The sequence below is a fragment of the Eriocheir sinensis genome, unplaced genomic scaffold (genome assembly GCF_024679095.1).
Source record: "Eriocheir sinensis breed Jianghai 21 unplaced genomic scaffold, ASM2467909v1 Scaffold532, whole genome shotgun sequence".
NCBI lineage: Eukaryota > Metazoa > Arthropoda > Malacostraca > Decapoda > Varunidae > Eriocheir > Eriocheir sinensis.
Window position 1 is genome coordinate 72,517 of NW_026111868.1, and position 27,389 is coordinate 99,905.

The 27,389-nt window shown below is 41.5% G+C and overlaps 1 protein-coding gene and 1 long non-coding RNA gene across 5 annotated transcripts in view; both read left to right on the top strand.

The window, feature by feature from the left end:
• Positions 1-4,738: 4,738 nt before the first annotated feature.
• Positions 4,739-13,719, top strand: LOC126992971 (cleavage stimulation factor subunit 1-like). 2 transcript variants are annotated; one of them, XM_050851795.1, is made up of 6 exons: positions 4,739-4,759; positions 6,210-6,340; positions 6,912-7,058; positions 11,523-11,616; positions 13,003-13,134; positions 13,573-13,719. In XM_050851795.1, the coding sequence occupies exons 2-6, from the start codon at positions 6,338-6,340 to the stop codon at positions 13,680-13,682; spliced, it is 486 nt and encodes a 161-aa protein (XP_050707752.1). In that variant the 5' UTR covers positions 4,739-4,759; positions 6,210-6,337; the 3' UTR covers positions 13,683-13,719. The 2 variants fall into 2 exon arrangements, with proteins under 2 accessions (XP_050707752.1, XP_050707753.1); XM_050851796.1 differs by having other exon boundaries at positions 6,930-7,058.
• Positions 13,720-13,731: 12 nt separating this feature from the next.
• The window catches only part of LOC126992972 (uncharacterized), a 36,065-nt gene continuing 22,407 nt past the window's right edge, over positions 13,732-27,389 (top strand). For 2 of the 3 annotated variants that reach the window (XR_007747207.1, XR_007747205.1), the window contains exons 1-2: positions 13,732-16,704; positions 23,856-24,780. This is a non-coding gene — a long non-coding RNA (uncharacterized LOC126992972). Of the gene's footprint in view, positions 16,705-18,288; positions 18,353-23,855; positions 24,781-27,389 lie in introns of those variants that run through there. The other variant, XR_007747206.1, reaches the window with a different exon arrangement.

Below are 27,389 nucleotides of genomic sequence, written 5' to 3' on the forward strand. Positions count from 1 at the left end.
GAATGATGGACGGAGACTTGTCGAGGAGGTGGAGGTTTGTGAGAGACTGAAGGGCTGACGGAAGGTACAGGGTGCAGAAAGGAAGGGAGTGCGCTTGTCCCGCCAACTCTTCTTTGTGTGTGTGATAGTTGTTCGGCGTAGTCCGCTTGTTTGCCTGTTGGTGGGGGGGGAGCAGGCCTCTAGTTAACGGTCGTGTGTGTGTGTGTGTGTGTGTGTGTGTGAGTAATAGTTGTTTCGTGTAGTTCGCTTGTTTGCTTGTTGGAAGGGGCGGAGCAAGCCTATTAAGGGTTGTGTGTGTGTGTGTGTGTGTGTGTGTTAACGGCCACTTTGAATGTCGTTAAGCCCAGGGTGTGGCGTCATGAGACATCCGGGTATCATGAGACATCCCATATCCTCATATACCTGAATTTCGACAAGGTACCGTGTCTTTTGTCGTCTGCTTGTCGGGGTCTGTCCCACCCAAGTTTATTTATTTTATTATGAAAGCAAATGATGACGTATGTGTGTGTGTATATAACGAGGATATTAACAATCACTCTTCTTCTTCTTCTTGTGACCTAATAAGCCTTGCATCGCTATTTAAGTCCTCATTAGTACTGTTTTACACTTAGATGTTTCACTTAGTCACTCCATGATAGTAAAGTTTACGTTCCGCGATGGTAAAATATGGATATGGGATGTCTCACGACACCGGATGGCAGATGACACCACACCTCTCATAATGTTATACGGGCTAGTTAAACGTGTGTGTGTGTGTGTGTGTGTGTGTGTGTGTGTGTGTGTGTGTGTAATTTATCATATCCTGATCACGGGCCCGATCCGAATAAGCTCATTACAATTATAAATGTCCTGGATATTTTAAGATATCCAGGCTATTAACATTTCAGTATATTTATTTTAGGGAATTCTTCATCTTCCAGGGCTTTAGGTTTTTCTTTTATCATAATGTATTCTGAAAATGTCTCAAATAAGTAGTTTCATATATTTATCAAACTTTGTAAAGCTTAATTTTTAACTATTTTTTTTAGCCAGTAAAGACACAAGAGCTCTGTATATTTTAGTGACTATATAAAGATTTTACTGAAGTGCTGAATGTGGACTAGAAATTGGAAATGTTCTTATATTAACGGAATTATTAGCATTCTTAAATAACTTCCGATTTATGTATGATGTTTTGGTTTTATGTACATTTGTGGTCAATAAATATCTATCTATCTATCTGTCAGTGTGTGTGTGTGTGTGTGTGTGTGTGTGTGTGTGTGATCTCCGACCATTATACGAGCTAGTTAATGTGTATGTGTGTGTGATAGATAGATAGGCAGATAGATAGACACGTAATTCCCTCTAAAACTTTAAAATATATAATTGCAACTCCCTCCCCCCCCCGCCATTGTTTCCCTTCTCTCATTTTGTCCTATTTATCACATTATCCGAGCTTTCCAGGACCTAGGATTGGCACTGTAACATCACTGGCACCTTTGTGTTCCCTTGATGGCACTGTGGCACTTAGGGAACACGAAACATGCCCAAAAACACGAAAAAAAACGTCGGCACTTGAGTGAACTCCCCTCCTTCACCCGCCATGTTCCCTCCCTCCCCTCAGTTTATCTCCATTTTTTACCTTATTTAGGGCCTCCCAAGGTCTATATATGGCCCCCACGTAATCTCTGGCCCTTTTTATCCTTCCTGTGGCACTGTGGTTTGCTGGCACCGCGTACTTAGCGCAAAATAAGTAAAAAGGATTAAGTTTTGCGCTCCGTCACAGACCAAGTCAGCTGATTCGCGCGGGAGACTGACTCATCTTCTTCTTCTTCTTCTTCTTCTTCTTCTTCTTCTTCTTTTTCTATTTCTTTTTATCTTCCTATTCTTCATCTACTTGTTTTTCTCGTTGTTTTCCGTGTATTTTTCTTTTTTTCTTTTTTATCTTTTCTGTTCTCATAAACCTTTTCTCTCTCTCTCTCTGTGCGTTACTGTCTCCCTGTGATTGTCTGATATGTAATTCTATGTAATTCTCTTCTCTCTCTCTCTCTCTCTCTCTCTCTCTGTGCGTTACTGTCTCCTGTGATTGTCTGATATGTAATTCTATGTAATTCTATGTAATTCTCTCTCTGTGTGTGTGTGTGTGTGTGTGTGTGTGAAAGATAGATAGAGAGAGAGAGAGAGAGAGAGAGAGAGAGAGAGAGAGAGAGAGAGAGAGAGAGAGAGAGAGAGAGAGAGAGAGAGAGAGAGAGAGAGAGAGAGAGAGAGAAAATTACATCGAATTACATAGAATTACATAGAAAATCAGACCACACAGACCCGGCATGGTCCAGACTAGACTATCTTGAATGGCACTCGTCTGCTTTCAACTTGATCCATACGGTCAACAAGAGCCTTCATTAATGCTCTGTTGCCTGGCACCTCTGAATCATTGGCACAGTCCTACAGAGCCGTCACTTGGTACTCCAGCTTGGCCTGTCTGACCTCAGCGACGCCTCTCTCCATCAGGGCCATATTTTTAATTAAACATTTCTGAGCACAATGACACAAAATTTACTAGTCTTTCGTGGGAGTTTAGGGCATTTCCAGGGGTACTTTTATGACCCTGGTGGTAGTCTGAGCCTTCTTCTGTACCGTGAACTTAAAAGAACACTCATTATAACTCGACAACTCATTAGAACTCAAAAGAACGAACGCATTTGACAATACCAACCTTATAGAGCCGTATTACAAGACATTTCGTTAGCCAAAAACACCTATTTGACAAGGCTTTCCTAGGAGGTGTGAGCATTTCCAGGGGTAGTTTTATGACCCTGGTGGTAGTGTGACCCCTCCTCTGTACCGTGAACCTGAAGAAACACCTATTTGACAAGGCTTTCCTAGGAGATGTGAGCATTTCCAGGGGTAGTTTTATGACCCTGGTGGTAGTGTGACCCCTCCTCTGTACCGTGAACCTGAAGAAACACCTATTTGACAAGGCTTTCCTAGGAGGTGTGAGCATTTCCAGGGGTAGTTTTATGACCCTGGTGGTAGTTTGACCCTTCCTCTGTACCGTGAACCTGAAGAAACACCTATTTGACAAGGCTTTCCTAGGAGTTGTGGGCATTTCCAGGAGTAGTTTTATGACCCTGGTGGTAGTTTGACCCTTCCTCTGTACCGTGAACCTGAAGAAACACCTATTTGACAAGGCTTTCCTAGGAGATGTGGGCATTTCCAGGGGTAGTTTTATGACCCTGGTGGTAGTTTGAGCCTTCCTCTGTACCATGAACCTGAAGAAACACCTATTTGACAAGGCTTTCCTAGGAGTTGTGGGCATTTCCAGGGGTAGTTTTATGACCCTGGTGGTAGTGTGACCCCTCCTCTGTACCGTGAACCTGAAGAAACACCTATTTGACAAGGCTTTCCTAGGAGGTGTGAGCATTTCCAGGGGTAGTTTTATGACCCTGGTGGTAGTGTGACCCCTTCCTCTGTACCGTGAACCTGAAGAAACACCTATTTGACAAGGCTTTCCTAGGAGGTGTGAGCATTTCCAGAGGTAGTTTTATGACCCTGGTGGTAGTTTGACCCTTCTTCTTTACCGTGAACCTGAAGAAACACCTATTTGACAAGGCTTTCCTAGGAGTTGTGGGCATTTCCAGGGGTAGTTTTATGACCCTGGTGGTAGTGTGACCCCTCCTCTGTACCGTGAACCTGAAGAAACAATTTATTTGACACGGCTTTCCTAGGAGGTGTGAGCATTTCCAGGGGTAGTTTATGACCCTGGTGGTAGTTTGACCTTCCTCTGTACTCGTGAACCTGAAGAAACACCTATTTGACAAGGCTTTCCTAGGAGTTGTGGTCATTTCCAGGGGTTGTTTTTTGAACCTGGTGGTTGTTTGAGCCTTCCTCTTTACCATGTACCTGAAGAAACACCTATTTGACAAGGCTTTCCTAGGAGATGTGAGCATTTCCAGGGTAGTTTTATGACCCTGGTGGTAGTGACCCTCCTCTGTACCGTGAACCTGAAGAAACACCTATTTGACAAGGCTTTCCTAGGAGGTGTGAGCATTTCCAGGGGTAGTTTTATGACCCTGGTGGTAGTTTGAGCCTTCCTCTGTACCATGAACCTGAAGAAACACCTATTTGACAAGGCTTTCCTAGGAGGTGTGAGCATTTCAGGGTAGTTTTATGACCCTGGTGGTAGTTTGACCCTTCTTCTTTACTGTGAACCTGAAGAAACACCTATTTGACAAGGCTTTCCTTGAGTTGTGGGCATTTTCAGGGGTAGTTTAATGACCCTGGTGGTAGTGTACCCCTTCCTCTGTACCATGACCCTAAGAAAACATATATTTGACAAGGCTTTCATAGAAGTTGTGGGCATTTCCAGGGGTAGTTTAATGACCCTGATGGTAGTGTGACCCTTCCTCTGTACCATGACCCTAAGAAAACATATATTTGACAAGGCTTTCATAGAAGTTGTGGGCATTTCCAGGGGTAGTTTAATGACCCTGATGGTAGTGTGACCCTTCCTCTGTACCGTGAACCTAAAAACATATATTTGACAAGGCTTTCATAGGAGTTGTGGGCATTTCCTGGGATAGTTGAATGACCCTGGTGGTAGTGTGACCCTTCCTCTGTACCATGATGCTACAGAAGCACTCATTAGAACCAAATTGATCTCTTTTTTTAGCCTTTGCAAGTAGTTAATGTTAGAGTTGGAAGCATCTGACAATCCCATATCTTCTTACAGGCCAACCAGTGCAGAGGAGGAGGAGGAGGAGAGGAAGAAGAAGAGGAGGATGTGAGTTCTATACATAAAGGCAGATCAATATATAGAAGCTTATGGAGTAGAGGAAATATGTCATTCTATGTTCTTACTTTACTGTTTTAAATCAACAACAAAATCACATGATAAAACCTAAAACAATAATAATAATAATGTAGAGTATTGAAAATACAGATAAAGCACTCAAACTAAAAGCAAACTAAACAGGAAACTAAATAAATTAGGTGGTTGGTCCGCTCAGTCTGGAGCAAGCTCTCAGCAATTGGTCAGTTGTAACCCTATGTTGGTCGTACTTTTTCTAACCTTGCACCTTGCATAGAACGATATTTCCATTGCTGATAGCATGACAGCTTGCCGTCCTTGACCAGCTGCACCTGAATATGTACGTTCTTGGCTTCTTTGCACAGCAGGGATATAGAGAGGAATGAGTGCTTTGCCTGCATTAACAGACTAGCGGGTATATGGTCACAGGTCCCACGCAGCTTGAGCCATTCTTTCAATTATCGTAAATTACCAGTGTTTCTCCGGGGCTTATAACAATTACACTTCAATACAATACAATACAATATTTTCTCTCATTTACCAATAAATAAAACAACGAGAATGATCAGCTACATTTTTATTAACAAGAGTGTCTTTTATTATATTGAAGTGTAGTTGTTGCAAGTCTCAGAGAAACAGGTAATTTACGATAATTGAAAAAAATTAGCTCAAGCTGCGTAGGCTGTGACCCTATCGCAGGTGACACCTGCTAAGAATGAATAAAAAACATCCATACAAACTCCCGCTCATACCCGCGCACGCACCCAAGGGGGATGGAGTGGCTTGGGTCGAACGTGGGGCAGGCCGGAGTGACCAGGGCTGGAGTGACTTGTTTCCCACTTTGGCTTCCCACATCAGCTATTTCTAAAGGTCAAAGATTGGGTCAGTCGGGTTCTAATGAGTGTTTCTTTAGGTTCATGGTACAGAAGAAGGGTCAAACTGCCACCAGGGTCATAAAGCTACTGTGGGAAATTCCCAAAACTCCTACATAAGCCTTGTCAAATAGGTGAATTTGGACAACAAAATGTTTAGTAATACTGCCCAAGGGTCTTCAGGCCACTCCTGAGCCAGCTTGGAGACAGTTTGGGATACTTTTTGCTTGTCTGTGGCCTGGTCACCACAGCTACCACTAACTACTTGCCTCACACTCACAAAACACACAAACTGGAGTTCAAATTCACCGCAGAGATGCAAAACAAACTCCCTGCTCCAAGAGAAACGAGGATGAACGGGAAGCTGATTATGCTTGGTTTTATTCTTTTCTTTTAGTCTTTTCACAAGTTTTATGTCTTTAGTTTCTTCTGGTGCCAGTCACCAATACATTGGCAAATGTATTTCCTCAGTCTCTGTTTTCAGAATATATTTTTTTTAGTGCCAAAGGCAGTATTGATATTATTATATTTACATCCCCTGTTTGCCGCAGCCAGCTGTTCTACGATGGCCATCAGAACTTCGCACAGGAGCTGGCCGTCATTGTGGACCAAGAAGCCACGGCCGTCTCCCCTTCAGACCGGCTCATGAACATAATCACCATTGGACTGCAGCACGAACATGGTATAGTGGTTTGTGATTATCAAGTCTAGCACTGATGCATTAGGGAGCCAAATACTGCAAGATAACATAGCAGAGAGAGAGAGAGAGAGAATGTGTATTTGAGTTTCTTCATGTAAAATAAATGTTTGAAAGGATACATTTTATTGAGGCTTATGCATATGTATGATATATCACTCTAAACTACTCCATTATGCAAGCACTTATACTAATTGAACATAGATTAGATTAGCTCTAATAAATAAGTCTGTGCACTATAATGGTATCTAAACATCATACTAGGTACAATACAGTCGAGGCCAATCCTTTGACATTGTGGGACTGACACCCTGAAACAGTGATCCAAAAAATACAAACTCAGTCTGCACATCTGTTATCAGCATCACCTGGCCTCTGAGCTTCCCTCTGCCCCCTGTCCATGGCATTGAGCAAGGGCCTGAGAGTGTATTAAGGCCACTGCCCATTTCCTTGAGCTGGTGAAAGACATTTTCTTACATATATTTTGTTCCTGAATTGTGTAGTTGATTGATTTTATATTTTCTTCCCTCTTTTCTTTTTTTTTCATCACTTGGAGTACGAAACGGAACCCCAGACCAGCGCCCCCGAGCCAGCCATGTATGAGACCGCCTATGTCACCTCCCACAAGGACAAGTGTCGTGCTGCAGCCTTCTCCATGGACGGGAGTTTAGTGGCCACGGGGAGTGTGGACGCCTCTATAAAGGTAGTGTGCTGAGTTTGAGTAGTCATTTCAAACACACCACTTCATATAGTGCGCCATATTACTAAACATTTCGTCGCCAAAGTTCACATATTTGACAAGGCTTTCATAGGAGTTTTGGGCATTTCCAGAAGTAGTTTTATGACCCTGGTGGTTGTTTGACCCTTCTTCTTTTGAACCTAAAGAAACACTCATTAGATCTCGATTGATCCCCTCTTTGACCTTTAGAAATAGTTGGTGTGAAAAGTGAGTGTCTTAAAATACCGACCAGTATATATATATATAAAAAGTCAATCCCGTCAAAGCTAGTAGGTTCAGCTGAGGCATAAATTCAACCCCTAGTAAGACATGTAAGGTATGTCAACACTTTATCATCTCCGTCAGTCATTACTAATCCACTGCCTTTCCCAACAGTCTCCACCACTTGTCTCCCTCCTGCTCTGGTTAATGCTGTGACATCTCTTGGCCAGGGATGGAGTAGTTATTATTATGCCTAGGAAATGCCAAGTCCAGAGGAATTACAGCAAGTGTTATCTTTACAGTGCGTTAATGGAGCCGACTTTTTAGAAGGGGATCTGTCTCATAAGCAAAGGGGGTGAACTAAGTGAAATATAATAACACATACGAAACTGCTGCTTTTAAGAACATTTGGCAGCATTAGGCACTGGAGAGGCTGAGGCAATGGATAGTAATAGTTGGAAGTGTATGTTGACCGTCTAACTTCATGAGAGATTATGGAAAAACCTGACATTAAACAGATGATGATGATGATACAGGACTGTGGAGGTAATATATCAGCCTCCTAGTGACTCAGCATTTGGTTTAGTTTGTTAAGTTGTGGACACCCTACTTTGAACTTATGGCTCAGTAGCCTCTTCTTGCTTGCCAAGTCGCATGCTGCAGAAGGGGAATGGAGGCTGAGGAAGGCAAAGACGGGAGTGGGAGACGAACTGGTGAGGGAGAAGACTTGCATTGCATAGATAGTCAGGCAGCATTTGTCCATTTCATGCCTCTACTTCGTTTTTCATGCCAACTCTATTGTTTTTACATATTCATAAGGTACAGATGTAGATAAATGGAATTCACCTTGTTGTTAAGTTTCTATGCAATTTATCTTGAAATGCCAATGCTTTGAACTTTCACATACTGTCGTCTGCAATAATCGCAAGTAGCTGAAATGCGCCAGACGCTCTCTACCCATGATTGTTTCAAAAAGGTAAATGAGTGGAAAGAACAAGCAAAAGGTGTTTCCAAATTTCTAACAAACTACATGAATCAGGTTGAGGTTCTCCTGATGTTTACTGCTGCTACACGGACGTGCAACTGGAGACTTCATTTGGCTAAGATGGAGGAGCTGTTGCCTTATTTTCATGCTCATGACCAGTACAACTATGGACGCTGGGGGCCACTCTATGTTGCAGACATGTTGGAACTGCAAAGCACAGACCCCGAGACTTGGCACTTTTTAGACGAAGGCAACTTTTCTATTACAAAACACAGTGTCCCTTTCACTGTGATTGATCCAGACCATGGCATTGAACAGGAGCACAAAAAGATGAAGGTTAAAGGGGGATTTATTGGCATCACAGGAAAAGAGCAAGCCTTGGACAAGTACTTCATCATAGCCCCTACACTGTGCCGAATTGTACAGGAATTCAAAGAATATGCTGGAATCGAAGTACGCCAGCCAAGTTCTCTTCACCATGAACTTGTTGGAGCAAAAGGTGCCAAGAACATCTCATTTGCAGCAAAGATTTTCAATGTTCTTACCAAAGAGGGAAATCCCTTCCTCAAGACTGACATGTTCAACCTTGTGACATTTGCTGTCACACCTGATAGTGTTAGCAGAAACATTGAAAATCGTGACAAGTTGGGGAAAGAGGCATTGGAAAATTTTGTCTCTACTCGGATGGTGGAAAAATCAGTTCCTTTCTGGGATGTTCAGAAGAAGAACAACTTGACGTACTTCAAGGACGTAGGAGCCACAGTACAAACTAAAGTCAAAGGGCAGTTGGTATCCATTCAACAGGAAAGGTCACTGCTCTCTCGACTACTTGTTGTGTGCAAGACTCGAAATGTCTTTTCAGTTAAAGATGCTATTACAGAATTTGAATTCTGTGTCGCTCCACCTTCCACCTTTCATCCAGATGGATCAATGATAATGCTCTCAGACAAATCGAAACTGGTACCTGCAGTCATGAAGTCACCACTACCATTGCCAGATGAGCTGAGCATCCCTGAACCAGTGAGGGCAGCTTCCTCGGTCCTGATAATAGACGCAATGTGTATAGTGAACATGGTGCCCAAAACTCCCGAAATGTCAAATGCCCTGCACTTTGCAAAGAAGTTTGTTGACATCGTGGCCGACATGAGTGAACCTTATGAGGTCAGAGTCATTTTTGATCAGTACCTTGCTGGTTCTCTCAAGGAAACAACTCGCCAGAAGCGAACAGTTAACACAACACCAGTTCATTATCATGTCAATGATAACACTGAAATAAGGAACTTGAAGACGTTCCTCTCATGTGGACACCAAGGCAGAGTTGACAGAGTACCTCTCAGATAAACTCATTAGCCACTATGAAAATAAGCCAAAGAGAGTTGTTGTTATGCACCATACAACAATGAAAGCTAATCACTCATTATCTGACATTGTCAGTATGCCTGAGATGGCAACGGGTCGGCACAATCTGGAGGAGGGAGACCAGCTTGTTCTTCTGAATGCATTTGATGTGATGCACAAGGACCCTCAATCCATTTTGGATGTCTTTTCAGTTGACACAGATGTTTTTGTTCTGCTTTTAGGTCACTTCCCATCACTTCCAAAGTCATCAACACTTCTCAGAACAAAAAGTGACAGAATATCAATCAACGATTGCTACCAAAGACTTGGACCCAAGAGGACAGAGGCACTCATTGGGTGGTATGCTTTCAAGGGAACAGACAACACTGGATCATTTGCTGGTAAAGGTCTGTTAAGTCACTTTAAAGCATTTATGCAAACTGACGATGAAGTTTTGAAAGCATTTACTGCATTTGGGTTGACAGAAGAGATACCAGCATGTATCTTTGACCAAATGGAGCGATATCTGTGTTTACTATACAAGACCTCAGGCATCGGTGAGAACAACGTTAGAGAGCTGAGGTGGGCTCTATTTGCACAGAAAGGGAGAGAGGGTAAACAGCTACCCCCAACTCGAGGAACTTTAGTGCCACACACTTCCAGAGCTTACTATATGGCGCTTGTTTGGAAGCTGTCTAAAGCACCTTGTCCGGAAATACCTTCACCTGTGGACTACGGCTGGAAGTCAGAGGACGGTCGCCTCAAGCCAGTCTTCTGTGAGAATGCACCAGCTCCAGAGGCCTTGCTAGAGCTAAGGAAGTGTCATTGCAAAACTGGTTGCAACAAACAATCATGTGGATGCAGGAGAAACAGTTTGGTATGCACAGACCTGTGTGGATGTGGAGAGATATGTGAGAACGTTGTACTGGACAAACCTGTGGATGTAGATGAAACAGACTGAGATATCAGAAGTACTTTTTGCATTTGAGATGGGAAGGTTAATGTTGGACATGATGCAGTGCAATTATGGCTTAATAAATGGTTCAGACTGCAGAAAAGGTTGTGCAGTTTGATATAGCTAAGGCAAAAAGAAGTTGTAAGATTTAATAGTAATGTGCAACCTCAATTTCCACTTCCAGTATTGTAAGGAAATTCAGTTTTTACGATGTCAAAGTGTGAATTTTTGTCTTTTGTTTGCAACAATAAACGCCAGAAATGTATTATTAAAGGTTAAATGCAGATTAAAAACCTCTAAGTTGAGTTATTTCTATTACTACGTCATGAAGACCCGGTTCACATATTGCAGTTTTAGCCCATTCAGCAAGCTAAATATAGGTTCTTTCAATAGGTCAATACTGTATCCCAAATGTGTCTGTGAACATAACAACAAGTTTAACTTTGCTCCATGGGACGTAGGTAAACCCTAAATAACGAGAAACTAGAGTTGGCAAAAAAAACGAAGTAGTATACAATTGCTGCCTGACTAAGAGGGGCTGCTGCCATGTTAAGAGTTTGGAGTAAGGTAGACTGATGATTTTGACAGTAACTGTTGACTCTGAGGCAAGTGCATTGTGAGTCTTTGATGTTCTTCCCTAACAATACTTATTATCCTTGGGGCTGGACTTCATAGTGATCAAGCTTACCGTTGTTTTAAAGTTTTCAGTGGTTCAGTTATGGTCACTAGTTTTCTTCCAGTGACTTCAAGGCTTTCATGAATGAATGATCAAGATACCTCATGTTTAAGTCATTTCTTTTGGTGAGGGTGCTGGACTTGTCTTTGTGGGAATGACATTTTGCAGATTAGTTTCTTTGTCAAGCCCTTGGTTTCACTGCCTATTTGTAGAAATGCCATGAATAATGAAAAATTAATAAGAAAAATACTGATAGTCACCCCTTTTTCCCAGTACATCCTGTCGTCGGTTCTGGACAGCATTGTCAAGTTGTGGGAGCTGTCAACAGGCCGATGCCTCATTGCCTACACTGGTGCCGGCTCAGTGGGTGAGTGTGGACCACCAACCACCTGCTTATCTAGTCCAGGCCAACCTTCAGTAAACCCTCTGTTTGCCTCCACCAGATATTTTGCTCCTCGGGGGACCACAAACTTGGTGGTCCCCCAGTTAGCACCCCACCTGGAGCACAGCCCATGCCATAGTCAATCATTTTTTTGATGCAGCAACACCTTGTTCAACACAGTTTGCATACCACATAATAAAAGTCCAATTCTTCATCATCATCATTTCATCGACACCTGCTTCTAGGAGCTCCCACCAGGGGATGGCCACGGCAGAAGAGCTTCCAACTTTCTCTATCCAGACACTCCCTCCTTGCCTGCTCAAAGTTTCTCAAAGATCTTTCCCTCCTCTCCCTAACATACTCTTGCACCCTATCCCTCCATTTCACTGGAGGTCATCCTCTAGCATTCCCTCCCTCTATCTCACTCACATACACCCTTCTGGTCATCTTACTCTCCTCCATTCGCTCCATGTGGCCAAACCACTTAAAAGTCTGTCGCTTCACTTCTTCCACACATCTTCCCTTCACTCCTGTGACACATTCCAAAAGACTTGTACACACTTTCATTACTCATTCCATCCATTCTACTCACACCACAAGCACTCCTGAAATGACTCATTTCCACTGCCTGCACTCTAGACCTCAGACTTTCATTCCAGGCCCACGTTTCACTTGCATATGTGAGGGTTGGTACTATTATTGTATTTCTCAAATCCCTCTTTACCTACATGCTCACACTTCTGCCATTCATGATTCGTCCCGAAGACCCTATCACCCTTCTTCCTTGCAATGCCCTTTCTCTTTTCTCTCCCTCTGTACCACCATGCTTACACATAACTGATCCAAGGTACTTAAACTCATTGATCTCCTCCATTTCTTCACCATTCAAAATTATTTTGCATTCTTTTTCGCATTCAATTCCCACTCTATATGGGCATACAAAATCTACAACCTCACTTCTACTTCGCTCACAAACCATCACTTTACTTTTGTTGACATTTACTTTCAGCTTTCTCCTGTTACAGACACTATCAAAAACACTGACTAAATTTTGTAGGTCACTTTAATTTTCTGCAATGAGCACCGTGTCATCAGCAAACAGTATCAAATTCAGTACCCACTTCCTTCCCTCATCAAACATTCTTACTCCAACTTCTCCAACTTTGCCCTCCATTTCTCTAATAACATCATCCACATAAATATTGAATAACCATCTTAGGCTCAAGTTTAGGGGATTGACTTTCACATGCATTCTTTTCTAGAATGGTAAATGTATTGCCCAACTAAACATATAACTTTGTGGGATTGATTTTAAGATAAGATAAAGTTTTGTATTCAAGAAGCCATTTTTTCTTACCCCTTGTTCCTCAGGCCGGCAGGAGCACAGCGCACACGCCATGTTCAGCCACACCGAAGACTTTGTCATGTTCCCGGACGAGGCCACCACCTCCCTCTGTGCCTGGGACGCTCGCAATGCCCAGAGGAAGAACCTGCTGTCCCTCGGTGAGTCATGTGTGTTTGAGGGCCAGGTAGGGAGCTGACGGGGACGGGTCTCACTTTCACCTGGGCACTCAGGGTTGATAAGCTTAACATCATCCTTCTTCCTATGTAAGTGTTCTTGCCATGGGCCATTATACCTTTATTTAAGCTTTTGAGTGTGTAAGATTAGTTGTAATATTGCATAAGTTGCCATAATGGTGGAGGAATGTTGTGCAGAGGCCTCTTCTTTTCAAAGTTAGGAAGCAGGCCAAGGGTAATTTTAAAGAGCATGCTCATTGAATTGAATTTCAGGAAGTTGGATAACACTAAAATCAGTTTTAGTAGAATATCTCCAGTTAGTTCCCCGATGATGGAATATATCAGCAGCTAAGGTGTACAAGGTAGGGTTAGGTCTTGAGGGGTCTCATAGTCCATTGTCTCACTGTCTTACCCTCTCCCCAGGTCACAATGGCCCTGTGCGACACATGGTCCACTCACCCTGCTCGCCGGCCTTCATCACCTGCTCAGATGACTACTGGGCAAGGTTCTGGTACCGCAGGAATGTCCACTGAAACCCTTCAACAAGACTTTGCTGAGGGTCAGGAAAGGGCCCTTACAATTTTTGTTTTATAACAATACAGTTGGGTGTTTCAGTTTGTACGCACCTTGTAATTAGTACTCATGTCGAGAATAAAGGTACCTTGGAAAAGTAAGCGGAATTAAAAATAGGAATGTTTGTCAAAGTGAAGAATGATTATCAATGTATTTTGACAGCATTAGATACTCAATCTTTCTTATGCTTGTCTAGTGAAAAATAAAAAGAAGACGAAGAGAGAGAATGTTATGAGCTATGATTAAGTATCTGGAGGTGTGAGAACTTCAATTCTTTCTTTAATTCCTACTAGATATATTATTAAGTCCGTCTTAGAAAATTAAGTAAGAAGTCAAGATAAAAAATATGGGTAAGGATGAGAGAGCCATATCCTCCACAGGAATAAGTCAAAATATATTAGTTCCTCCATGTTTAAAAAAAAGAGAGAGAGAGAGAGAGAGTGTGTGTGTGTGTGTGTGTGTGTGTGTGTGAGAGAGAGAGAGATTTACATAGAAAATCAGACCACACAGACCCCATGGTCCAGACTAGGTGGTCTGTCCTTAAACTTAAATGATTCTACATTAATCAGAAGGCTCCAAAACGAAGAAAGTAACATTGAATTGAATTGAAATATTTATTGTTGTAAAATATAACAAAGGGGAATGGCTGGGCTTGCAGACAAAGCCCTGACTATATAGGCTAGTTGCAAAAAATAAAAATCTCCATTGTACAAAAATAAAACATGTTGAGGTTAGTTAAAAGAAATTAGAATGTAAATACTGATAATATTCCTGAGGAGGTACACATGCAATTACCACCATGCACATGAGTCTAAACACTATCACCAGTAAACATAATTGCATCAGTAGAATCAAAAAGCGCCTCCCATCTAATACCATTTTGAGGTCTGATGGCTACCAAGTTCTTTACATCTAGCATTGAAATCACCCATGAGTACAGTCTTTTCTTCCAAAATACGGTCAGGGAGATGTTGAACATGGAAATCACCTGAGTGAATATATGAATTAGCAAAGAAAATTTGATCATTAGGGGTGTGCAAAGTAACAATGAAATTCAACACCTTGACGAGAACCCTTTTCCCACATACGATTTACAAGGCCTACATAGGGGTCATGGGCCTTTCCTAGGGTAGTTTTATTTTATTTTACGTGAAAAAACACTTATTAGGCGCATTTGACCTCATTTCTTGTCCTGTAGACATAACTGATATGAGAATCGTAGGCGTTTTTCAAGAATGCTGACCCAGAAATTATGAAAAAAGGCAAAAATTGTGCCCGATCAGGTATTTTTGGCCAAAGTGAATTGATTTAGGCCAAACGCTTGACAAAAAGCCAAAATTGAGGTTTCATTTAGCCTCAAAAAGGTCAACTCGGTGGTTGGCTCTAGAATATTCGTGTATTTTAAATGTCCTTTAGCTTTACGGTTATGAGCTATATTATTGTATTTTTATAGTCATTAATTTATAGTTCGTCCGTACGTAAGATCATTAATATACTTGGGGGAGGCACTATGGTAAATTTGGCGGGGTCAGTGCATCGGTTCTTTCCTGGAATATTCGTGTATTTAAAATGTCCTTCAGCTTTACGGTAATGAGCTCTATTAATGTGTTTTTATAGTCATTAATACATAGTTCGTCCGTACGTAAGATCATTAATATATTTGGGGGAGGCACTATGGTAAATTTGGCGGGGTCAGACCGTCGGTTCTTTCCTGGAATATTCGTGTATTTAAAATGTCCTTCAGCTTTACGGTAATGAGCTCTATTATTGTATTTTTATAGTCATTAATTCATAGTTCGTCCGTGCGTAAGATCATTAATACGCTTGGGGGAGGCACTATGGTAAATTTGGCGGGGTCAGCGCGTCGGTTCTTTCCTGGAATATTCGTGTATTTAAAATGTCCTTCAGCTTTACGGTAATGAGCTCTATTATTGTGTCTTTATAGTCATTAATTCATAGTTCGTCCCTGCGTAAGATCATTAATACGCTTGGGGGAGGCACTATGGTAAATTTGGCGGGGTCAGCGCGTCGGTTCTTTCCTGGAATATTCGTGTATTTAAAATGTCCTTTAGCTTTACGGTAATGAGCTCTATTATTGTGTTTTTATAGTCATTAATTCATAGTTCGTCCCTGCGTAAGATCATTAATACGCTTGGGGGAGGCACTATGGTAAATTTGGCGGGGTCAGCGCGTTGGTTCTTCTCTGAAATATTCGTGTATTTAAAATGTCCTTCAGCTTTACGGTTTGAGCTCTATTATTGTGTTTTTATAGTCATTAATTCATAGTTCGTCCCTGCGTAAGATCATTAATACGCTTGGGGGAGGCACTATGGTAAATTTGGCGGGGTCAGCGCGTCGGTTCTTTCCTGGAATATTCGTGTATTTAAAATGTCCTTCAGCTTTACGGTAATGAGCTCTATTATTGTGTTTTTATAGTCATTAATTCATAGTTCGTCCCTGCGTAAGACCATTAATAAGCGTGGTTGAGATACAAAGTTTGGCGGGGGTGCGAGTTGGCGCCATTCCCGGTTGGTTCTTCTCTGGAATATTCGTGTATTTCAAGTGTCCTTTAGCTTTACGGTTATGAGCTATATTATTGTGTTTTTATAGTCATTAATTCATAGTTCGTCCCTGCGTAAGATCATTAATACACTTGGGGGAGACACTATGGTAAATTTGGCGGGGTCAGCGCGTCGGTTCTTTCCTGGAATATTCGTGTATTTAAAATGTCCTTTAGCTTTACGGTAATGAGCTCTATTATTGTATTTTTATAGTCATTAATTCATAGTTCGTCCCTGCGTAAGACCATTAATAAGCGTGTTTGAGATACTAAGCTTGGCGGGGAAGCGAGCCTTGGCGCCATTCCCGGGCCGACCTCCATTCCGAGCAGACGCACGGCAAGACGCTCCTCACGATGGCGCCAAATATTCACGATTATAACGCCGCAGCCCGGTTATTAGGCAATAGCACTACTTAATTAAGGTAAGATAATAGCTGGGGGGCAGAAAGGGGGCGAGGCGGTCACGTTATAAGGTTGAAGTGTATGTGTGTGTGTTGCGAGGGTAAACTTATATATTCCAGTGATAGTTTCTTTTTATTAATTTATTTCATATTTTCGAAGTCATTTATGGTTTGCAGTGTTTTTTTTATGCTTTATCGAGATTCTGGTTAACTTATTTATTTCCCTTATCACTTATCCCTTGAATATTATCTTCTTTATCACATTAATTATCCATATCTGTTACATTTTATCAGTAATTTATGGTTTTTAGTGTGATTTTATATTCCTGTAAGACAAACTAATTCTGACTGGCTTCGTTACTCATATTTCCCTTATTACTATACGGACCAAGCAAGTTTCAGGTAAGTTTTAATTTAATTTTATCCATATTATATTTCCACGCCGGTAAGTTGGTTTTATTAATAATTCGACGAGGTATGAAGACGCCCACCGCTTTCTCCCTCTTAGACACGTTAATTCACCTTCAGAGCTCCCGGAAAGCCATAATTAAAGTGTGAAAATATCAAAACTAGTCTCCAGGAAAGCCATAATTAAGTTTAAGCCTCTAAAAGTGCTTGAAAATGGCTATAATATATCTGTGTGTGGCTTTCTTGAGTGATTTTGAGCGGGAAATGGGGGGCGTCCCTATTCTCGGCTCTGATTGGCTGTCCTGGGGCCTTGCTGTGCGCTGATTGGCTGTGAGCTCCCCGCCTTTTTTTCCTGCTCTGTGATTGGTCGCGGCACCAGGTCAGCAGCTTCCCCCTCATTGCAACTTTGGCGCCAAAATCTCGCTCCCTCACACACACGCCTCTTAACCTTCAAGACTCGTAGAAAACCATAATTAAAGTGTGCAAAGACTAAAAGTAACCTCTTGGAAAGCCATAGTAAGAGTGTAAGGCTTAAACAGGCTTGGTCGCGGTGCAAAGGACGGCTTCCCTCATAAGAATCTTTGCCGCCAATTTCTCGCACCCTCACACACACGCCTCTTAACCTTCAAGACTCGTAGAAAACCATAATTAAAGTGTGCAAAGACTAAAACTAACATCCCGGAAAGCCATAGTAACGTTGTAAGGCTTAAAACAGGCTTGGAAATAACTATATATGTGTGTACGGACCCGACAGTTTCTCGCTCCTTCAAACTCATGCCTCTAAACCTTCAAAGCTCCAAGAAAACCATAATTAAAGTGTGCAAAGACTAATTCTAACCTCCCGGAAAGCCATAGTAACGTTGTAAGGCTTAAAACAGGCTTGGAAATAACTATATATGTGTGTACGAACCCGACAGTTTCTCGCTCCTTCACACTCACGCCTCTAAACCTTCAAAGCTCCAAGGAAACCATAATTAAAGTGTGCGAAGACTAATTCTAACCTCCCGGAAAGCCATAGTAACATTGTAAGGCTTAAAACAGGCTTGAAAATAACTATAATATATCTTTGGCTTTGGCGGGAGAGGGCACCGTCCCTATTCTGTGCTCTGATTGGCTGCCCGGAGCTTCCTGTGCGCTGATTGGCTGGGAGTCTTCGCGTCCACACAGCCATGGCCACCAGTCAACCCCACACCATGGCCCCTGCTTCTCACTATATCTTGCCTCCACGAGCTTGCCAGGGACTTGTGGAGTGTAATTTGAGGTGAGACAGTGCTATGAGTCGTTATATTATTGCTGGGTCAATGATATAAGTGCGTAATAGGGCTGTGTGGCGTCTAGTGTTGAGGTGACCGCCGGGCAGTCGTGGCAGCGCCGTGGTTAATATATATTTTGAGGTGAGAGACTTACACGTTGTTATTTGCATGCGTGACTAACTCTACAGCTGTGTTACTGTGCTCCTGTGGGCTGTGTTACGTATACGTCTTGAGGTGACGGTCAGGGAGGCGTGTGACGGGTTGCAAGTGTTACGCATTGCCAATGACTGTTTGGGTACCCCAGACTAGTGTTACGTTATTATATCGTTACCTGCAACACTATACAGCTTCGTCACGGTGATGTATGGTACTGTGTTACGTCTACGCATTAAGGTGACGGTCAGGGAGGCGTGTGACGGGTTGAAGGTGTTACGCATTGCCAGACAGTGATTGGGTACCCTAGACTAGTTTACGTTATTTCGTTACCTGCCACACTATATAGCTTCGTCACGGTGATATATGGTACTGTGTTACGTCTACGCATCAAGGTGACGGTCAGGAGGCGTGTGACGGGTTGAAGGTGTTACGCAGTGCCAGAAACAGTGATTTCATATCCTAGACTAGTGTTACGTTATCATTTCGTAACCTGCCACACTATATAGCTTCGTCACGGTGCTGTATGGTACTGTGTTACGTCTACGCATTGTGACGGGCAGAAGGCATGTGACGTGTGTTCAGGGACAGTGTTACGTATTGTGTTACCTGGCAAGCCATCTGCGTGATGGGACCGTGTCTATGGGTCGCATTACAAGACATTTCCCCAAGAACACTCACAGATACTCACAGAAGATTCCTGGAAGAGGCCTTAAGTGGCCTGTGGCTCCAGTTCAGCAGCCTGAACACTGTGTGGGCTGCGCGTGGTGACTATTTGTGCTCTATATGAAAATTTTGTTCTTGATTTTTCCAAAATTTATCGAGTTTTGCCTCAAAACTCTCTACTGAGTCAGCGTTCACTACCCACTCTGGCAAACTGTTCCAGGTATTAACCACCCGGTTGGGGAATGAAAACTTCCGAACATTCAGCCTAGCTCTTGGTTTAAAGATTTTCTTAGAGTTTCCCCGTGTGGTGCTATCTTCCCTTAAATCAAAAAGTCCCTCTGTACAATCTATATCATATTTCCTGGTTACAATTTTAAAAGTTTCAATTTGGTCTCCCCGGGATCTTCTATATGCCAGTGTGGGCAACTCAAGCTGTCTCAGTCTCTCTCCATATGGCAGGTCTTTCAGGCAAGGCACCAGCTTCGTTGCTCTTCGCTGCACGTTCTCCACAGCCTCAGCATCCTTCACCAGGTGTGGACTCCATACCTGGTTGGCATATTCTAAATGGTAGTCTTACCAATGCAGTGTAGAGTGTCTTGAATACTGCAGGGTCAAGGTGAATAAAAGTTCTTATCAGCCCCACAATCTTATTCGCCTTGTTAATTTTTTCGGCCAGGTGGTCTGAGAACATGAGCTTGTTATCAATGACCACACCTATGTCCTTTTCTACCCTGGTCTTATTGATTTTACTGTACATATTATTATAGTCCGAGAGCTAGCTACGGGTGATTTTACCCCAACGAGCCCAGAAGATATAATGCTCTAACTTGGTTAAGTTTATCACTGACAATTGAAAAAGGTTTGTCAGCTGCTTCAACTCGGGTGGGTGTTGCCCCCAGGGGGTGCCAAAATACCCCTTTTTGAGGTTGATTTTACTTTTCAAACTATACACTTCAAACTGTATATAAAACTATGTATTTATTCTTAATAATATGGCGATATAACTCACAGAATATTTAAGGGGGATGAAGGGGTCAGCTGCCCTTAAAAAGACCCTAAAAGTGTTGGATTTTACCCCAAAAGCTACACGAATCATATTCACTCAGTATAATGATAAAATGCAGTAGATATGAATCTACTAATAACTGACACTATTTCTCGGTGGTAAAAGGGGGTCAGCTGCCCTCCAAATTTAGTCTGATTTTGGCCCTTGGGGTAAAAATGTCTTACCCCAAGAGCTACACGTACCAAAATGCAGTAGCACAGAGTTAATCTGTCCAAATTGATAATGAGACTAAAACTGACAACATTATCAGGTGGTAAGATGTGGTTTTTACCTCACGGGGTCAAAATGGGCAAAATTTGGAGGTCAGCTGACCACATCTTACCACCTGATAATGTTGTCAGAATTAGTCTCATTATCAATTTGGACAGATTAACTCTGTGCTACTGCATTTTGGTACGTGTAACTCTTGGTGAAGACATTTACCCCAAGGGCCAAAATCAGACTAAATTTGGAGGCAGCTGACCCCTTTTACCACCGAGAAATAGAGTCAGATATTATTAGATTCATATCTACTGCATTTTATAATTATACTTAGAGAATATTATTCGTGAAGCTTTTGGTGTAAAATCCAACACTTTTAGGGTCTTTTTTGGCAGCTGACCTTCATCCCCTTAAATCGCCATATTATTAAGAATAAATACATAGTTTTATATACAAAGTTTGAAGTGTATAGTTTTGAAAATCAACCTCAAAAGGAGGGTTTTGGGGCAACACCACCTGAGTTGAAGCAGCTGACAAACCTTTTTCAATTGTCGGTGATAAACTTAACCAAGTTAGAGCATTATATCTTCTGGGCTCGTTGGGGTAAAATCACCCGTAGCTAGCTCTCGGACTATAAACTTTGTCCTCAATTTCTGATTGCCCAATCCTCATGTGTTTACTTTTGTCTAGGTGAAAATTCATGAGCCATTTTTCTGTCCATCCTTTGAGCTCATCTAGGTCCTCTTGCAGCTTGTCACAATCTTCCCTTTCCTTTATCTTTCTAAAAATCTTAGTGTCGTCTGCATACAGGAACACTTGGCTGTCATGTTTGACTGAATCCGGCAGGTCATTTATAAACATTACAAATAGCAAAGGACCCAGCACCGAGCCCTGTGGCACTCCACTTGTCACGTCCTTCCATGCTGATGCCTCGCCATTGACCAGGACCCTCTGCTTCCGACCAGTCAAAAAACTATGAATCCATCTGAGCACCTTGCCTTCCACTCTATAGCTGGAGACTTTCTTCATTAATCTCTTATGTGGGACTCTGTCAAAGGCCTTCATGAAATCCAGGTAAACCACATCCACAGCCAGCCCCTCGTCAAGAGCCTCAGTCCATGCGTCAAGCACTTTGATAAGTTGCAGCACCGTCGATCTGCCCGAGATGAAGCCAAATTGCTTATTACTAAAGAGATTGTTCATTTTCATGTGTGCAATAATTTCCTCTCTCAAAAGTGACTCCATCATCTTGCAGAATATACTAGTAAGGCTGACCGGCCTATAGTTGCCTGGATCACATTTATTCCCCTTTTTAAAAATGGCTGTGATGTGAGCTACCCTCCAGTCTTCTGGTACCACACCATCCTGCAATGAACTGCTGTATAGTATCCTCAAAGGCTCCAGCAGTGTCTCCTTCAATTCCTTTATGATCCTAGGGTGTATCCCGTCAGGTCCAGGTGACTTGTTTCTTTTAAGGTTTTCTATTACCTTCCTTATTTTATCCTGTGTTATTTCCACATTATCAAATCTTGGGGCCTCTTTGATGTCAGCTACTGGTAAGTTTCCATCAGGTTCATTAATAAAACCCCAGCAAACTGTTCAGATAATATATCTGCCTTTTCTGTATCACTTGTTGCTTTTTCAATTTTCTCCTCATCCTTATATAAGTCTCCAATCCGTGATTTGGTTCTTGTCTTGGACATCACATATTTCCAGAAGATTTTGGGGTTCTCTTTAATATTCTTCGCTATTTCTCTTTCTTTGAGTTTCACAGCATTTCTTGTTTGGTGTCTAACCTGATTGTTTATTCTTCTGTACTCCTTCTCAATATCCACTGCCATAGTTGTGTTGTTTTCCTGTCTTTTTTTCTTTAGCATTTCCCATAACCGTTGTTTTCTCTTTATTTTTGACCACAGCTTGTCACTCATTGGCAATGACTCGTTTGTTCTTTTCCTCATCTTTTCTATATCTCCAATATGTTTCTTAGGTACACTATTCCACAACCTCCTGCAATTTGTTAATAAATTTCTTCCATTTGTAATCGATTTATTTCCTGTGACAAAACTCTTCCCAATCTATATTGAGACGATTTTTCATAAGTTGATAGTCTGCCTTCTCGTACATGTACACTTGTCTCTTACTTCTGTCCTCTAGTTCGTGTGTGGCTACAGCAAAAGTAATGCAAGCATGGTCACTTTTTCCAAGCGGTGTATCTAACACAATATCATCTACTATTGAGTCATCATTGCTGAATATCAAATCAAGTGTATTGCCTGTGTTGCCTCCTCTTATCCGTGTTACGTCCTCAACATGTTGGGTGAAAAAACAATCACGTACCTTTTCAACAAACAGTGTGCTAAATTCTGTTGCTCCAGTTTCTGTGGTGTAGTTGTTCCATTTGACTTGAGGAAGATTAAAGTCCCCTATTAATACTTTATATTGCACGCTGCTATCACTTCCTTCATCAGCTGGAGCAAACTATTGTTATTGTCCATGTCACTGTTTGGACTTCTATAGACAGACATAATCAATAATTTTGCACCACAGCATACCATTTCAATGCCACAGTATTCATTATAATTGACCTTCAATTCAACTGTATTATATTTCATGCCCTTCTTGATATATATAATTAAGCCCCTCCCTATTTCATTGTGTAAATTTTGTTCAATGATATCATATCCTTCCAGAGAGTATTCGGCAGTAGTTCTGTCATACCTGTAGTGTTTTGGTTTAACTTCTTGGAGGGCTATTACCTGAGGTGTTCTCTCCATTTTCCCCAGTCTGCATTTTAATTCAAGCCTCTTATCTAAACTAAAAATATCTACGTTACTAAACATAATGAGAATATCCTTAATGTCTACTGAACTTAGAGTACTATTGTCCTTTGGTAGTTTATTTAGGCCGTGTTTGAGGAGGCTGAGTTCTCGGTCTCCGCTGGATTTTGGTATCCCCTTACTTTCACAATCCTTCTGTGCCATGGTGGCCCAACCACTATATGTTTCCCTTTCCCTGCAGTGTACAGGTTTTTTGCCTCATTCCATAAGGCTGCCTCGTGATCTCTCTCTCTCTTAGTAAGGTCATGGGTAACCCTCACTGATTTATACAAAGGGCTGGCATGCAAATTTTTGATGTTTTTGAATAAAGTTTTCTTAGCTTCAGTGTCTGTTTGTTTCACAAGAAGAGGCCGAGGTTTGGCACTAGATGTTCCCAATCTGAACACACATATTTGCCAAGGCTTTTGTAGGAGTTGTGGGCATTTCCAGGGATAGTTTTATGACCCTGGTGGTAGTCTGACCCTTCTTCTGTACCAGGAACCTATAGAACCTGATGGATCCCCTCTTTGTCCTTTAGAAATAGCTGATGTGATATGGCAAAGTGTCTTGTAATACCAGCCTATAACTCTTATTCTCCTTCTTCCACAGTTGCCCTGACACAACATGTAAGGGGCAGAAACAGAAGGTTACAGCACCCAATACCTACCACGACATGCTACCACACACAATACTAGCACAGCCATACCAAGAAAACAAGGTGGACATTTTAGAACTATTGTTATGTAAAGAAGCAATAAGACTGTGAAGTCAAGAAAGACCTGATCAGAAGAATGGGGAAGAAGAAAAGAAAACTGACCTCTTTTACAATACACAGGTTACTGGACCCCTCCCTTTTACACAGACTACTACTACTACTACTACTACTACTACTACTACTACCATATTGCAGCTTTAATCAAGAAACTTGAAACATGCATAAACAGAAGGAAGGAAATTAAATATATGCAAGAATTTTGGAAGAATCGCTTAAAATCCGAGAAGAGACGGCAGCACTCAACCAGGCACAAGAAAATCAAGAAGTGGAGGCTCCGAACTGCACTGAACTGAACTGTAAACTTTATCAGAAGGGAGGATATTAAATATACTCAAGAATTTTAGAAGAATCGCTTAAAAATCAGAGAAGAGAAGGCAGCACAACCAAGCACAAGAAGACCATTTAGAGGGGCAAAGACAACCCTCCAAACAGAACTGGAAACAAACAGAAGGGAGGAAATTAAATATACTCAAGACTTTTGGAAGAATCGCTTAAAATTCAGCCAGGCACAAGAAGACCATTTAGAGGGGCAAAGGCAACCCTCCGAACAGAACTGGAAACAAACAGAACGGAGGAAATTAAATATACTCAAGACTTTTGGAAGAATCGCTTAAAATTCAGCCAGGCACAAGAAGACCATTTAGAGGGTCCGCTGCAAAGGCACTCCCTCCGAACTACACTGCACTGAACTGACCTGGTTACGGCGCCTGTACAAGTGACCCGGGATGGAGTATTGGCGGCAGGGCAGCTCTACGAAAGGTGTGTATGTGATTTTACCTGCTGTATGGGTGTATGATAGAAAGCAAAGGTTTTCAGTATATGATAGAAAGCAAAGGTTTTCAGTACTATTATTTTATGAACTGGGTACTATATTTACTATGTGCCATTACTGTTCTGTCAACTAGGTAGGTTTTCTTATATACTAACAAGGTTTTCACTTTTATCAACCAGGTATTTGATTAACTGTTACCAAGGTTTTCTTTACTAATATATTGCAAGGTTTTCATTTGTAATATATTTCCTCTTCTTCCTTCCCTTCCTTCTCTTCCCTTGTTCCTCTTCTCTTAGTATTTTCCTCTCCCTTCTTTTCTTCCATTCTCTACATTCCTCTTTCTTTCTACCCTTATTTTGTTATTTTCTTCCTTCTCTTCCTTTCCCTTCCCTTTCTCTTCCTTTCCCTTCCTTTTCTCTTCCTTTCCCTTCTTTTTCTTCTCTTCCTTTCCCTTCCTTTTCTTCTCCTTTCCCTTTCTTTTCTTCTTCTTTCCCTTAATTTTCTTCTCTTCCTTTCCTTCCTTTTCTCCTTTCCTTCCTTCTCTTCCTTTCCCTCCCTTCTCTTCTCTTCCTTTCCCTTCCTTTTCTTCTCTTCCTTTCCCTTCCTTTTCTTCTCTTCCTTTCCCTTCCTTTTCTTCTCTTCCTTTCCTTTTTCTTCTCTTCCTTTCCTTCCTTCTCTTCCTTTCCTTCCTTCTCTTCCTTTCCTTCCTTTTCTTCTCCTTTCCTTCCTTTTTTTCTCCTTTCCCTTCCTTTTCCTTTCTTCTCTTCCCTCCTCCTCCTCCTCCTCCTCCTCTTCCTCTTCCTTCTCCTCCCTTCAAACATATTCTCAGTCTTCTGTACCTATATATTTGCAAGGTTTTCATTTAATATTTCAGCCAGGTATTTTGTTCTTTGCAAATTTATCACCAAGATTTACTTATATATACTAACAAGGTTTTCACTTTTATCAACCAGGTATTTGATTAACTGTTACCAAGGTTTTCTTTACTAATATATTGCACGGTGTTCATTTGTACTATATTTCCGCTTCTTCCTTCCTTCTCTTCCCTTGTTCCTCTTCTCTTAGTATTTTCCTCTCCTTCTTTTCTTCCATTCTCTACATTCCTCTTTCTTTCTACCCTTATTTTGTTATTTTCTTCCTTCTCTTCCTTTCCTTCCTTTCTCTTCCTTTCCTTCCTTTTCTCTTCCTTTCCTTCTTTTCTTCTCTTCCTTTCCCTTCCTTTTCTTCTCCTTTCCTTTCTTTTCTTATTCTTTCAATTAATTTTCTTCTCTTACTTTCCCTTCCTTTTCTTCTCCTTTCCTTCCTTCTCTTCCTTTCCTTCCTTTTCTTCTCTTCCTTTCCTTCCTTTTCTTCTCTTCCTTTCCTTCCTTTTCTTCTCTTCCTTTCCCTTCCTTTTCTTCTCTTCCTTTCCTTCCTTTTCTTCTCTTCCTTTCCTTCCTTCTCTTCCTTTCCTTCCTTTCCTTCTCTTCCTTTCCTTCCTTTTTCTCTTCCTTTCCTTCCTTTTCTTCTCCTTTCCTTCCTTTTCTTCTCCTTTCCCTTCCTTTCCTTTCTTCTCTTCCTCCTCCTCCTCCTCCTCCTCCTCTTCCTCTTCCTTCTCCTCCTCCTTCAAACATATTCTCAGTCTTCTGTACCTATATATTTGCAAGGTTTTCATTTAATATTTCAGCCAGGTATTTTGTTCGTTGCAAATTTATCACCAAGATTTACTTATATATACTAACAAGGTTTTCACTTTTATCAACCAGGTATTTGATTAACTGTTACCAAGGTTTTCTTTACTAATATATTGCAAGGTTTTCATTTGTAATATATTTCCTCTTCTTCCTTCCCTTCCTTCTCTTCCCTTGTTCCTCTTCTCTTAGTATTTTCCTCTCCCTTCTTTTCTTCCATTCTCTACATTCCTCTTTCTTTCTACCCTTATTTTGTTATTTTCTTCCTTCTCTTCCTTTCCCGTCCTTTTCTTCTCCTTTCCCTTCCTTTTCTCTTCCTTTCCCTTCTTTTTCTTCTCTTCCTTTCCCTTCCTTTTCTTCTCCTTTCCCTTTATTTTCTTCTTCTTTCCCTTAATTTTCTTCTCTTCCTTTCCCTTCCTTTTCTTCTCCTTTCCCTTCCTTCTCTTCCTTTTCTTCTCTTCCTTTCCCTTCCTTTTCTTCTCTTCCTTTCCCTTCCTTTTCTTCTCTTCCTTTCCCTTCCTTTTCTTCTCTTCCTTTCCCTTCCTTTTCTTCTCTTCCTTTCCCTTCCTTCTCTTCCTTTCCTTCCTTTCCTTCTCTTCCTTTCCTTCCTTTTTTCTCTTCCTTTCCTTCCTTTTCTTCTCCTTTCCTTCCTTTTCTTCTCCTTTCCTTCCTTTCCTTTCTTCCCTCCCTCCTCCTCCTCCTCCTCCTCTTCCTCTTCCTTCTCCTCCTCCCTTCAAACATATTCTCAGTCTTCTGTACCTATATATTTGCAAGGTTTTCATTTAATATTTCAGCCAGGTATTTTGTTCTTTGCAAATTTATCACCAAGATTTACTTATATATACTAACAAGGTTTTCACTTTTATCAACCAGGTATTTGATTAACTGTTACCAAGGTTTTCTTTACTAATATATTGCAAGGTTTT